The sequence below is a fragment of the Sparus aurata genome, chromosome 6, assembly GCF_900880675.1.
Source record: "Sparus aurata chromosome 6, fSpaAur1.1, whole genome shotgun sequence".
Lineage (NCBI taxonomy): Eukaryota > Metazoa > Chordata > Actinopteri > Spariformes > Sparidae > Sparus > Sparus aurata.
In genome coordinates this window covers 13,332,475-13,346,956 of record NC_044192.1, presented here as the reverse complement: position 1 = coordinate 13,346,956, position 14,482 = coordinate 13,332,475, and the positions used below count along the sequence as shown (strand labels likewise).

The following is a 14,482-nucleotide window of genomic DNA, read 5'->3' as shown; positions in this document are numbered from 1 at the left end:
AGTAAATGAAGAGTCGTTGGGTCTTGGACTGTTGCCTGGACAAAGGAGCACTTTGAAGACATCACTTTACTCTATAATTTGTTTTTACATGTTATAGACTAAACAGTTAATCAATCAGTCATGAAAAGAATTGGCTAGTTAGTGAAAATAATCTTTGGCATAAGAGAGACAGATACAGAATAAAAACAGAGAGCCACCAGTTTTCAGGTAAACACAAAAAGAATGTCATATACTTTCAGCCGAACACCGAAACGGCATTATGGTCACATCACCAAACTGGAAACTGGTTAATTCTTTTTTGTTCAGCTGGTCTTACATTGAAATTTGAGGGTTGCACTTACACATTCTAGAATAAATTGGAACACCAGCATTGGCTTGTTTTTGAACTGACCACTGACTCTGTTCAAGTGCAAACAGAAAAGTGCACTCCGGAGGAGCCATCGAAGCTTTCTGCGTGCCTTCCAACTCACTCTTGACACTATATTACTTTCTCTATGTCCCTCGCTTGCTCTTTGGAAATCCACTTCTCGGGGTTTGATTGCAGTCCTACCCACCATGGAAGAGTTGTAAGGCTGTTCAGGGTGGCTGAGGCATGCCTTCATTCTGCCCCTATATATTATTCATTTTAATACAGCTGAGCCATAAAATGGTGTACGCGGAGAGGCACAAATATGACACAGTCTCATCCATCCAGCCAGTCTGAGGAGGTGAAATGCACTGCGCTGCACTTGTGTCTCTATGATCCAGTGCTTAGTAGAAGTTGATGTTCAAACCGAGTGGGGAAATATAGTTGGTTATTGGTTGGTTGGTAAGTGCTAGCCACTAATGTAACCTTTCCACTGGCCTCCCTTACTACTCCTACTCTCTCTCTCTCTCTCTCTCTTTCTCTCCCCATCCTCACCCCTCCGTCTTTCTCCTCCAATCTCTCCTCCGTCCCTCATTCATTAGGGATCATCATGACAGCAGTGGCAGATTTGGACCGCGAGACGCAGGATCGTTATGAGCTGGTCGTCAAGGCAACAGACATGGCAGGACAAATGGGCGGTCTGTCCGGCTCCACCACGGTGACCATAGTGATCACAGACGTTAATGACAACCCACCGCGCTTCCCACAGAGTGAGTGTCTCATGCGCATTATCTTACTTTGGGCAGAGGGAGATGGCGAGATGCGGGAAGAGAGGGAGGAAATGGCTGAGAGAATGGAGTGAGAGTGGAGGAGAGTGAGGTGAGAACTGAAAGAGGGAGGAAAAATAATGAGGGGAAAAAAAAAGGAAAGCAGAGACACAGAGAGGATGATAAAAGACACACAGATACCTTATATAGTTTGCAACCTGCAGGCCGCCGACACCAATAAGCGATGGCAGCATCAGCCGCCGTACAGAATGGCCCGCATGTAGTCCGAGTAGAATCATCTAACTTCAATTTATTGGCCTATCAAGCCTTCAGCCCATAACAAAGCAGTCTATCAAATATGGAGAATTGATGCGTTCCACTGCACGTTTGATCATTCCTTTTAAGCGAGGGCTCAAGAGAGGACTGCATCAATACGGCTGATTGTTCCCTCATTATAATGCTATGGATTTATGATGGTGAGATGGTTTTTGGGATAAATGGTTTTCGGTGCGCAACAGTTAAGGGTTGAAACGTTCAGCTAAAAGTGCAATCCGTCTCACCTCGCCACACAAGCAATTGAAAGATACTGTAGCTTTCTTTCAGGCAAACTGAAGACGCTGGTTTATTTTAGGACATATATCAGCCAATGAAAAGTGATAAAGTTTAGCACCTTTTTAAAAACTTCTAATCCACTGCCGCCTTATGTGGTGTTCTTCCCCGCAAAACTGACACATTAAAGGGACAGTTCACCCCAAGTTTCCCTTACCTGGAGTGGTATGTATGCATCTAGACTGTTTGGTGAGCTGCAGAGTTTGGGAGTTTTCTCTTGGATGCGATGGACCTGGATGGTGCTCAGCTCGTGGTGCTAAAAGAGTCATTTGAAAAAACTCAGCAGTAGTGTCTCTTCTTAGGAACACACCCACCGACTATCCCCACGCAGAATGGTGAGTACGTCTGCTCACGGAGATTCTTGTGGTCGTGACAGCCCGAGATTGTTAACAACGTTGCCCTCCTCAAACTGAGCTGTAAAGTTAGCTAGCGGCGCGGTGGAGCCTGCTTCCTTCCGCACAGTGATGTAGTTGGCGGGTGTATTTTGATAGAAAGAAAAGTTAAAGAGAAACTGCTGAGAACAAAGGCATGTGGATTACCTTGAGTAAAGAGCAAAGACACATTGCTGTCGAGTTTGTCAAATGTATTTTTTGTGCGCTTAGAGCACAAAAAGCCGATTGTCATCTGGTTCCGTCATGATTGAGGGAAGGCAGACAACTTGACGGCTGATACCTCCAAAGCTCGGCAGCTCACACCAAAACAATCTAGATGGATAAGAGGGGAAAATAGGTATTTTCAAGTTTGGGGTGTACTGTCCTTTTAATATGCTCACATGCAACTCCTTTGCCGAATAATAATTAGCTCTCTGAACACAATAGTACCTCCCCGTCTTCTTTCTTTCGTCTCAACTTTTTGATTTTGTCCTCTTTCTACAGAGATAAACCGTAACGCTATTACGTTTGTTACAGCCAGAGGAACACCATCTGACAGCCTGGTTGATCGTATTTGATTTGTCTCCACACACCTTTTCTTATTTCTGTATAAATCCTTTTTTCATCTCAGTAAATCATATTTACCCAGTCAGAGGGATAAAACCCCTGCTGCAAGATTGTAGTGTCTCCACTCTATGGTATGGGAAATAGATAGACTTTGGAAAGCAGCCTTATAAATAAGATGCAAAGGAAGATGCCGGGGTGTATAATGTAGGGACTTTGATGTTTGCACATGATTTGCCTCTTGGGAACAATAAAGTTTCATCTCCTTTTTATCTTTTTTATCTTTTTCATAATGAAGTCTGGCAGATCTCATGCATTTCCTTGTAGTCTGTTTCTTCATTTGAAGCGTGACATTAGATGTAAGATTGAGAACATGTGTCGGCATAAGTAATCATATACATGATCGTGGACACCAGCAAGTGTTTTTTGTTGCATGCTTTACTTTTTTTTTCCCATTAACATAATTTAAATTGCATGTTGTTCTCATCTATATTGTTTTAATTAAACATTGTCTTAATTAGTACAGTTAATAAATAGGTGAATAAGCTGTTAAGGCAGTGCTGTGGATTTAGCTGTAGACGGTCAAAAATTATTTTGTGCACTCCATTTTCTCTGAATGCAGCGATCACACTGACAACAACCGCCTGAAGTCTATTTCCTGCTGTTCTTTCATTTTAATCCCATCCCTACTTCATTTTTCCATTACCCGTCTCTTCCCCTTTTTACCCTCTTTATCTTTGTTACTCTCTCCTCCCCTCCTCCTCCCACTTTTCTATTTCTGCTCCCTATCCATCTCTTCCACCAATATCCTGCTCTTATACCGTCTTCTTTTTTCTTTCCACCTACGGCCTACCATCTATCTCCCATCATCCTTCCTCCGCTGGTGTTTTTCCTCTTGTTCTCCTGTGTTGTTTTGTGCTGTTTTCCACACTTCATCCCTCTGCCGCTTCGCTAAATCCTAACTCTACTTGTTTTTATCTTCTCGTATCCTCCGACCGCTTTCTCCATGTGCCAGAGATGTACCAGTTTTCGGTGTCGGAAGGGGCGGCTGTGGGGACGCCGGTTGGACGCGTCATTGCCACAGATGCAGACATGGGGGAGAACACCGACATGAACTACTTGATCACAGAGGGAGGCGAGCTCTTCAAGGTCACCACCGACGTCGAGACGCAGGAAGCTGTTGTCGCCATCAAGAAGGTATGGTTAACTTAAAGGAGTACCCTGCTGCTTTAATGATCTGTAGATGTTCTACATTATAGAGGCAGAATATCATACAGATATCTTACATTTGAGCTTAATGGGAGTTATTACCTACTTGTGCAACACCAATTTGAATACATCCTCATACGAGAGTCAAGAGATGGCTGCTCGCTGCTGCAAAAGGGTGACTTAGGATCAGATTAGCTATCATACCCAGCTGTGCTTACACTGAATGTACGATTTTGAGACTTAGAGGTCAAGTGTGTGGGATTTAGGGACATCTATAGGCAGAAATGGAACGTTATGTTTACATCAGTGTATAATGGCATGAAAATAAGAATGGCTGCGTTGTGTTAACTCAAGGCCCTGTACACACCGGGAGCATTTTATCCTGTAGTTAATGCGCACCCTGCATTTTATGGCAAAGGTTACAATATTAGAAAGACAATGGGACCAAAGTGATTTGGAATGAGTAACCTTGATACCTCCTGCCACAGACACACTGCTATAAATGATTACCGGCGGGGAACTGAAGCTGTAATATCCATCTCCTCAAATCCACCAGACTACTTTGATAAAAAACAGGCATATTACCTCCCAGAATGTGGTAGTTGCTGGTCTACCGCTGCCACATTCAGGTAGTTTGCTTCTAACTCTGGTGTTTGACCATATTAATACATATTAATGGACTGGCATAGAGCCCTGAAAGAGGCAGCTGATATGAACCTTGGTGAATGCAACCTCTCACTACCATTAAGAGAGCTGGTCAGTGCTGCAGTGCGACCCCAGAGGCCCCTCTCAGAGCCCTGCAAGCTGGAACAGTTGTTCTGTCAGTCCTGCTTGGTCTGGTTAGTATTTTAATGTGATAATACAACCTCTTTGAAAATGTGCATATGTTTATGCATATTTTTGCATCACTGCCAGTGTCAGTGGTTTCATAGGACATATTGGCAGGTGAGGATTTGGCATATTTGTGTTGTTTATTAGCCTTTTATAGCTACGGCGGGGGCAGGTCCAGTGCATATGTTTCCCTGCCATTGGACGACAGGCCAAACCAAACACTGGCTTTGAAGAGGGCCTTTCACGTTTATGTTGGGTTTTTTTTTGCATTATGTGCGTTATTCACATATTCAGTGGTCATAGGTTCTGGGGCCTAATGGCAGGTTGAACATGTGAATAATAAGCCAGCAGCTGTATGTGGGTTCAGTGGACTGTTTTCATTATTCTAGAGACCACTGGTGATGACCTGGTCCTGCAGACACCACAATAACCTGGAAAAACCATCTACTCGACCGAGATGTGTGTATACTGATACCTGAGCGTCGGTGTCAGTACTGAGCCTGGTGTCGTTTCTCATATATTGCTGTGACATTCAAACAGAATCTTTCTTTATTCCTTCAGACGCTGGATTTCGAGAGCAAGCGCACGCATAATGTTGTGGTGGAGGCAGTAAATAAGCACGTGGACCCTCGCTTCGTGGACCTGGGTTCCTTCCGAGACCAGACCATCGTCCGGGTCAGCGTGTCGGACATAGATGAGCCGCCAATCTTTCAACCACCAGAGGGCGCTATTATTGAAGTGAAAGAGGACACCAAAGTGGGAACGCAGGTTGGAATCGTCACTGCCAGGGATCCAGATGAGAAGAGAAAACCAGTCAGGTATGACAACTTCGCTGCAAAGAAAATGGTTTGAATTGGTGCAGCATGTGTCAAACAGAGGCTACTTGTTGTGTCGGGGGGAAAAAAGGTTAACGATCATTTTGAATCACATGAATTAGGTCCCTTGTGTTTTATATAATTCCATACAGTGACCATTGTCAGTCCATATGCATAACATAGGACAAAGACAATCATGGTCAACAACTACTGTGACTTGAAACATAATGGATAGAGGGGACTGCAGCTTTAAAGGAAAGAATTGTTTCTGGTCCAACTGTACTGATGTGCCTCAGTGATTTGATTTGGTAATAATATCGAATTCGGTGGAAATGAAAATCTTTTGGCTGTGTAAAAGTGTGGCACATAAAAATTGCGAGATACGATTAAAAAACCAGTGCTTAGATAGCGGATGAGCACAACTGCTTTTTGCAGCAGCCTGATAAAAACTATATCAACCAATACATTGGCAATAAAACATCGCTGTGGAAAGGTTACTGCTAAGTATGAATAACAGCATTTTAAAGCAAAGTTTTGCATGACTGAGTGCGTCATTTTTATGTGGCTTGGACGGGACACGGCGGCACTGCAACACGGGCAGCCATTCCACAAGACTCCCACTGTATACATTTTTGCGAGCACAGAATTTCTCCCATGAAAAATGTAACTTTGAGGAACTATAACTCACTTGCCACACGCAGATACATAGGTAGCTTAAGACCAAAAAATATCTTTTAAACAATTCCTCTTGAAGATGGAGGGAAAGCCTGAGCAACGGTGAACGGTTCGGCTCCAACAATCGATGAAGCTGTGCTCAACACCTCTTCTTTCCTCTGCGATCACCACGCGTGATAACGACAATATCATCTGGTAATCTTCTGTACCAAGGTCTCGAGTTTATATGTCCTCAGCAGAGCAATCGCAGCGTTAGAGGAGAATGTAGATAAGGGCTAAGACACTCTCACTGACAGAGTACACACCGACCCACGCAGTGCCTGTGCAAATTACCTCGATTAAAAATGCATGAGGCTCAGAGTTCCAGGTGTAATAAAGTGCAACACAATGGCAGCGCTGTCGTTCACCAGTGTCTTGGCAGCCTGGAGCTGAAAGTGTGTGATACGTGTGCAAGCATAAATGAGTGTGTGTGTGTGTGTGTGTGTGTGGTCGTGTGTGTGGGGTCTTGTGTGTGTGTGTGTGTGCACGTGTTTGAGTAAGTGAATGCGTAAGTGAAAGGGAGGGAGGGAGGTTGGCAAGGAGCCATCTACCGGGCAAAGTTAGCGAGCCGATGGCCTCTGGCACTGGGCAACACACACTGAACTCTGGATAATCAAGCACCCTGAGTGGTGTTGTATAAGTGCAAAGTATGCATCCGTTGTGGTTTTGATCAGCAAGATGATTTATTGATGAGTGAATAGTTATGGCACAGTGAAAACAAACTGCAAAGGGTGCCAGGCCTCATGTGAACAAAGAATGTCCAACACACGAAGATTCCAGCAGGTGATCAAACAGCTGGAGGGCAGCTTGTCAAAAGATGCTCAAAGATACAAAACAAATGAGCTTAAACAATGATAGTCTGGTTTAAAGGGCGTGAATGCTGTTTTGCCAACATGATTGGGATTCCGAAAACTGTGCGCAGCAGCCAAGTTTGCGTTTTGTGGTGCAGACAGATTGTATTTTTTGATTCTGATGGAGCGTGAATCAGTGTTTTTATGAGGAAAGGGAATGTTTTCGTGTCTAACAACATGATGCCCCCTCACTCGCATCCCACGAAAAGTGACATGCACTGAAGAACCAAAGGTTCAGTTTTTGTCTCCTATTGAATAGTAATCATGTGGGGAAGCAAATGTGCACAAAAACATGAGGTTTTTATTTATTCATCTATTTGTCGTGCTGTCATATCTGTCATCTGAATCCAACTCCGAAAAAAAAGAAAAGAAAAAGAAATACAATGAGGCATTGTGCAGCACAGTTTGAGAGAGAAGTGTATTTTTCATGTTTACGCTGGAGACAAATGTCAATGGCAGGTGTAAACGCAACCCAGCCGGAGCTAATTACCATCCTACGTGATGCGTGTTGATGTTAGATGTAACAGAGTATTACACTGACGGATACGTGAATTCATACGCATATACGGAAGGCTGTGTCGGTTCAGTATCTTAAACAGTAATCGGTTGTGCTGCCATGGCATCGTTTTAGATGCAAGAGTTGATTTTCAACAGGGGGGGAAATCTCATGTTATCCAAATCTAGTTACACCGTGACTGAAAAAAAGAGTAGAAGAATTGTTGATGCTGCTCAAGTAAGAATCAGTTTAATTTATTGATGTCCGGCAAGTTTAAAGGCGAACTCCACCAACTGTAATCATTAACCTGTGTTTACAGGTCTACTGCATGTGTAAATAAAGCAGCAAAATAGCTTTTTGTGGCTTTAGAGGACACTGGATGTAATCTAATTAATTGACTCCAATTATGCTACGCTGCATTGTGGGTAATGTAGATGCCAGGCTGTGAAAAGGAAGAAGAACGTGGGGGACAGGAAAGGCTGTAAGGATTTTGATCATTTATTTTTTTGTCCTTTGTTAGTCCAATGGTGTTAAAAGCCTAGTGCCTACCTTACCCACAATGCAACATGGCCTCTGAGTGACATCACTGGAGGCAGTTTATCAGAGTGCGTGCGGCTTCCTCTGGAGCCACAAAAGGCTTCATATTGCTTTTTTTAACATGCAGTGGTGCCTCCAGTGACCTCGTTACACACTCTAAATGTGTTGAACTGGATTCAATGCAAATGCAGTTCTAACCCCCACACTATTTAATAAATCGATGCGTGATCAGAATCCAATTTTATTATGCTCTGTTCTCTGTACCACATCGGTTTAGCATATGGGTCTCTTGACATTTACGTTTTATATCCACAACATGTGACGATCATTCTCCCGAGACCTGCTGGTTGATGTTTGTCAGAGACGCCTTAAGAGCCTGTAATGCTCATGGTACTTTATCATGGTTTATGTGGGCTCGAGGAAGTGTATGTATGCATGAGTGTGTGTGTGTGTGTACACAAACACACACACACACACACTAGTGTGGAACAAAGAAACCTTTCAGCAGGTTTTTGTTGACTCACCAATCTTCTCAGAGCACCAAGTACCCCCAAAGAAGGAGAGATGCATTTGTGTTTTTTTTTTTCTTGTTTTTTTTTTTTTTTTTTTTTTCTAGAGTGCACAATAAAAAATTAATGTTTATTTTCTTACTCTGAATAGGCAGAGAAAAGCTGACTATGTGGCTGCTTGCGGTTGCACGGACACAGTGCTATTAGTGTCACGTGACCCTGTGACAAGCCTCCAGTACTGCAAATACCTTTCAAATATAATTGCTTTAACGCTGGTCCCCTCTGTATAAGTTGGTATTATTTATTTAACTCTCCAAGTCCTTGTTAAGTTCTTAAGTAAAAAAAAATACAAAGACCTTAATTAAATTACTTTAAAATGTACCTTTCTGTGTAATTATTGACTTTCTTCCTTTCCTCTCGCTTACAGCTTCTTTTTCTCAACATTTATATCTCCCTTTAATCCGTCGTTTCAGGTTTTCCATCGATCGGACCACAGACCAGGAGATGATCTTCCATATCGATCCCGATACGGGTGCCATCACACTGGGCAAGATTCTGGACCGAGAGACCGCTGGCTGGCACAATATCACTGTGAAGGCTGTCGAAGCGGGTACACTGCTTTTCGTTTTTCAAACTGAGCGTATCTCATGTAGGATGTGTGCATCTTCATACAGCTGGGGATCCTATGTTTATTATACTCTAGTGAGTTTTTCAGCTTGAAATATGTGTTAACAAGTATGTACAATTAACTCCGCCAGGTACAATCCAAGCCAAATGGATAAAGGCTTGTTTTCACCTCATTTTTCACACTCGTGGAACTTAACATGTCAACACAAAGCACAAATGAACAAGTAATCAAAATGAATCGTATTACTGTACGCCTCCTTCTCACATCATCGGAAAAAAAAACTAATAATAACAACGTGTGGCTGAGAGGCAACTGGAGCTGCTCTTAAGGAGAACACTTGCATTTGTTTGAACAATTCACTGCCCAGTTTTGAAAACAAGAAAGTTAAACTTGGCTTTGTGTGTGCACGGCACCTGCCAGTGATGGAGACTGTACAAGTTGAATTAGCTGTCCAACATTTGCCGACTCCCACCAGGGGTGATAAGGGGTGACAGACAACCTCACACGGCTGTGCGTCATTAGCTACCAAAGCTTTTGGCACATTCTCAGCCGCAGAATGTTGTGGCTTTTAGCTTTGAGAAAGACAAGGAGAGTAATGCACAGTGGTGGAACGGCATGTCAGGGTTTGCTGTAAACAAAATTCATCATCCGAGAGCAAGAGACCAGTGTCATGGGATACGTGACAATACCAGTACCAGTACCTCCAAGATGATTAAATATACAGTATTTATATTTAACTATGTTTATAATGTAGTTTTGCGTAAACTTTTGGAAGGCATGATAAGCATTTTACGTATGTCTCAACATCTTAACTGCTTTGTGTGGTAGTGGTGATTCTGGATGATGGGACCTTGATTCGAGATCGTGGACATTTGGATTGAGCCTCAGTCTCAGTTTCAACATTACCACAACCTTACTGGTCATATTTGAACATACATTATTAAACAAACATGAGTAATGTAAGCCTTTATGTCATTAGAAAACATAGTTCTTTGTAGTTTACATGTACTAGCACTTGTTACACCTGTCAGTCAATTTGGGAGTAATAGCAGCTTTAAACCAGTTGGCGCAATAATTGTTGGCAGTGTACACTTCTGCAAACCAGGGACATTTTAAAACATCTCTATGTTTCTTTAGGTTTACTTTTCAATTTTGGTCTGGTGACAATGCTGTGCTTATGGTCTGGTTGGGTTTAGGCACAAAAAACAAATTTTTAGGGTCATTGGAAGATTGTGTTTTGCTGTAAATTCATTATCACACCCAAGAGAGCCAGAAATCCAGTCTTTGCGCTCGGATTTATCCTTGAAAGAACTCTGCGTATCTCTTGGCTCAGTTTTTAATTTAACGTTATGACAGTGCTGTGCTTAAGGTCCGGTTAGGTTAAGGCTCAAAAAACGTCTTTGGTCAATTTTTGGCTTCAACAGTTCTGTCGCTACAAACACACTTGAAAATCATTGTGGCATTGTTCTTTGTAGTTTACATGTCCTGGCACTTGTTAGACCTGTCAGTCAATTTGGGAGTTATAGCAGCTTTAAACCAGTTGGCGCAATAATTGTTGGCAGTGTACACTTCTGTAAACCAAGGACATGTTAAAACATCTCTATGTTTCTTTAGGTTTACTTTTCAATTTTGGTCTGGTGACAATTAGTTAGGTTAAGGCTCAAAAAACGTCTTTGGTCAATTTTTGGCTTCAACAGTTCTGTCGCTACAAACATAGTTGAAAATCATTGTGGCTCCGTAACGCATACATTTTTTGGCTACCAATTGTTTTGTCGTCTAACAAAGCTTGTTTTAGATAACCAGTGGGTTGGTGCATACAAATGTTTGCAATATTTGCATATTAAGCAAGTCAGCTCATATACATGCAATCTGAGTTTTTTATAATATTGTAATGTAATGTTGATATGATACGCTTGACACATCTTTTATTTTGAAATGTTGGTGGCCGGGCTATGTTCTTCTTTACAGCTGATTTAAAAACACATTTACTGTATATTGTTCTGCTTCAAATACCAAACAGCTGAACAGCTTGTTTTCATATGTTCTGCCAACCTATGGAGGACATCATACTCCGCTCTAGTCATCAATGTCATCTTTCTGACACCAGGATAAAAATACAGTCATCATTTTATCGCTTGCCTTCAAGCTGACAAACGTATCACTGAAAATGAAGGAAGACCTTCTATATATATATATATATATATATATATATATGATATATATTTTTTTTTTTCATCTCATTGGGTCCTTTTGTCATTGCAAAGAAAATGAAGAATGTAATAACTTGGGGTAGCTGGGAAGTTATTACTATACCATTAGAAGTAAACTGAGGAAGGAAGGAAGGAGGAGGCCTAGTGTTCCCTACTTTTTCAATCTCATACAGATGAAGTGATTTTGGGATTGCGGTGAAAGCAGAGGAGATTGCATTCTGCATCTAACTGGTATCCGCTGTCGCACGGGTTACCCATCTTCATACTTGTTCCACTCTCATATAGCCTCAGACCATGATTACTTCAATAATCAATACAACCCTAAACTGAATAGTAAGCAGTCTCACCCAACACAAACATTCTGACAAAATTAGACCGGAGTCTTTTTTTTTTTTTTTTTTTTTCTCCAAGCTGTAATTCCCAGAGCAATTTGGGCGCTTTTGTGCTCTGCCTCTTTGTGCTTGGCATTATGTCATAGGCACATTTTAATGTTAATTGAACATTTAAAGCGGCCCTAACCCCTCCGATATCAGACATAAACACATGCCTGCACTTGATAGATAAAGCCTCTCACATTGCCTTTCCAAAGAAACACCCAGACAGATGGAGTCAGTGGTCAACGCCATCAGAATTCCCATCCAGAATGTTTCTTTATCGCCTGTTAGCTCAGGGAGTCCTGAGAGCTGTAGACGCTCAGACAGGAAGAAGAGTAAGAAGAAAAAAAACAGGAGAGACAGACAGAAAGAAAAAAAAAGAAAAAGGCCACATGAGAGATGGAAAGAGAGAGGGGGTACTTGTGATTCAGCTAGCTAGAGTATTTTTAAGAAAGGACTTTATTTAAGACTTTATTTTCTCTATAATGATTTAGCTCTCTTTTTGTTGTTGTTGTTGTTGTTGTCGGGTCCCTTCTCCTCATTAAGGCCTGGAGAGCCACAAGGTCAACCTGTCTGAGGACATTGTTAAAGCCAGAGTTGTGCGGCTCACCCCTTAATTATGCTCCCGGTCCATTTCTGACCTTTGAACTCTTGGATTGCCTCCGTATCAGTATTGGACAAGCGACAACAGCTTTCTGACATGCTCCCAGTCTGCGCCATGACATTAACCCTGGCTACAAAAATTGCAACACGCACTAAATGTCAGTAGATGCACATGCGCCTGTGCCGGCTAAGGAAAAAGATGTTTCAATTCAAGTGCAGTTACGAGCCCAGCCCCACCAATCAAGCACAAATAAATGCACACACAGCATGTCATCCAATTAAAGCTAGCAACCCCGAGCATCTCCTCTGCAGACACTGTCAGTGTGAAAGAGGAAACAGCCTCTCGTCTGCGTCGTACTTGTCTACTTTCCAGAAAAACACAGAACCCCCCGAGTACAGGAGGAGCATTTAACCGCACTGTCACTATCCGGCGTACTTCCTGACAGTCTTCTCCATAGAAACGTATCAGGGTAAGTTAGAGTGACATATAATTTTCGGGAACTGATAGCAAGTATGATATCACCTTGCTGAACTGCTTTTTATTTTTTTACCCAGACAGGTTGGTGGAAAAAAAAAAAAAAAGGAGCATCACCCTGAGGGCGGAAAGATACCGAAGTAGCTGGAAAGTCTTTATCTCTTGCACCGTTGCAGTGGAGAGACATTTTTTTCGGCATAACTTTTTTTCTCGCTCGCTGTCAGCAAACATGCACCCTTGTTTGATTGTTATGGCGTTAGAACATTTTTCTCTCTGACTCCAAATTAATAACACAAGTTGTGAGGAGATAAGCGTCTCGGTTCAATCAAAGTCGGAGAACGCAAAGGGAAAAAAAAAACGGATCTAAAGAGCAATGTAACGGAAAGCAAAGGCCCGTTTACGGAGCTCAATAAGTGATTCACATTAAACCGAGAGTCGAAAATAAGAGGATATTTGGCAAGAAAGAGCGAAAAACAGGGATGTTATAAAGCATCGCATGGGGTTTAGAGTGCCTCCGTTTGAATGAATGTAGTTTGAGCTATTGTAGTGAAACTCACATCTGTGGGGGGACATAATAATGTGTAATCAGGGAGCAGAGGTTGCGACCCGGCTGATGTGGGCTGCTGGTCTGTCCTGTTACATAATCCCTCACATGTCCTCTCTGCCAGTGTTAGTTTGCGGAGGAGGAGGAAGAGATCTTGAATACTCAAACAGCGTGTTTTGTTTTCCTTTCTTTTGGTAGGCCGACATTAATTCATCAAATAGTGGCCGTGCATAGCGTACCGAGTGATTGTGGGGACAATGCTGGCAATCGAGGCCAAAGAGTTGCTCACTTGCATTGTATTACTCTCACGATATTGTAGAGATGAATGGTCAATCAGGGTTGCTGTGTGTTGATGTGCCTCAGAGAAGAGTGGTCTTTACTTGGATGAATATGAAGTGGACCTTTTGTTTGGTTGCTTCATCATCTCAGTGAATGTTGATGAAACACAGAGAGTCAATGCATCCGCCGCCGGAGTGCAGCATGTTCATGATCACATCATCGCACTGATAACCATTACTTATTTAACCGTTGTAAAACTTCAGGAGATTGCAGTCGCAAAACCCAGACCTTCATTGACTGGTCAAGGGGATTGCTGTTGGCTTAGAAGAGAACTTGCATTTGTTGTTTATTCCGGCGGCCCCTGTGGACAACTGCCTTGAGTCTAAAGATCTTGATCTCGTTAAAAGCACATTTTTTAGCTCTGCCTAGGATGCAAATGTTTTTAGCTGTGTCTTGATCGTCGGTTGGTTTATCAGCAGGATTACAAACAACACAACAATACCGAACAAAATTCCACAAAACTTGGATGGAAATGGGTCTCTGCCCAGAATATACTCTTAACTTTTGGTGCAGATCCGGATAAAGGGACGGATGCAGGAAGTGCTTTTAACATTTGCATTAATTTTCCAGGGAAGGATGAAAAAACTCTGGCGTATTTAGGTGGCTGATATCAATGAGTGAGTTTCATTCGATGTGGATCCTAGATCTAGTGATATTAAATTAATGGTTGAGCAGTTGTTGGTTGTTTAA

The 14,482-nt window shown here is 42.3% G+C and overlaps 1 protein-coding gene across 1 annotated transcript in view; it reads left to right on the top strand.

The window, feature by feature from the left end:
- The window catches only part of cdh22 (cadherin 22), a 169,306-nt gene that overhangs the window by 121,428 nt on the left and 33,396 nt on the right, over window positions 1–14,482 (top strand). The window contains exons 6-9 of the mRNA XM_030421451.1: window positions 949–1,116; window positions 3,673–3,854; window positions 5,259–5,515; window positions 9,093–9,229. Coding sequence (XP_030277311.1) covers window positions 949–1,116; window positions 3,673–3,854; window positions 5,259–5,515; window positions 9,093–9,229 — 744 coding nt within the window. The remainder of the gene's footprint in view (window positions 1–948; window positions 1,117–3,672; window positions 3,855–5,258; window positions 5,516–9,092; window positions 9,230–14,482) is intronic.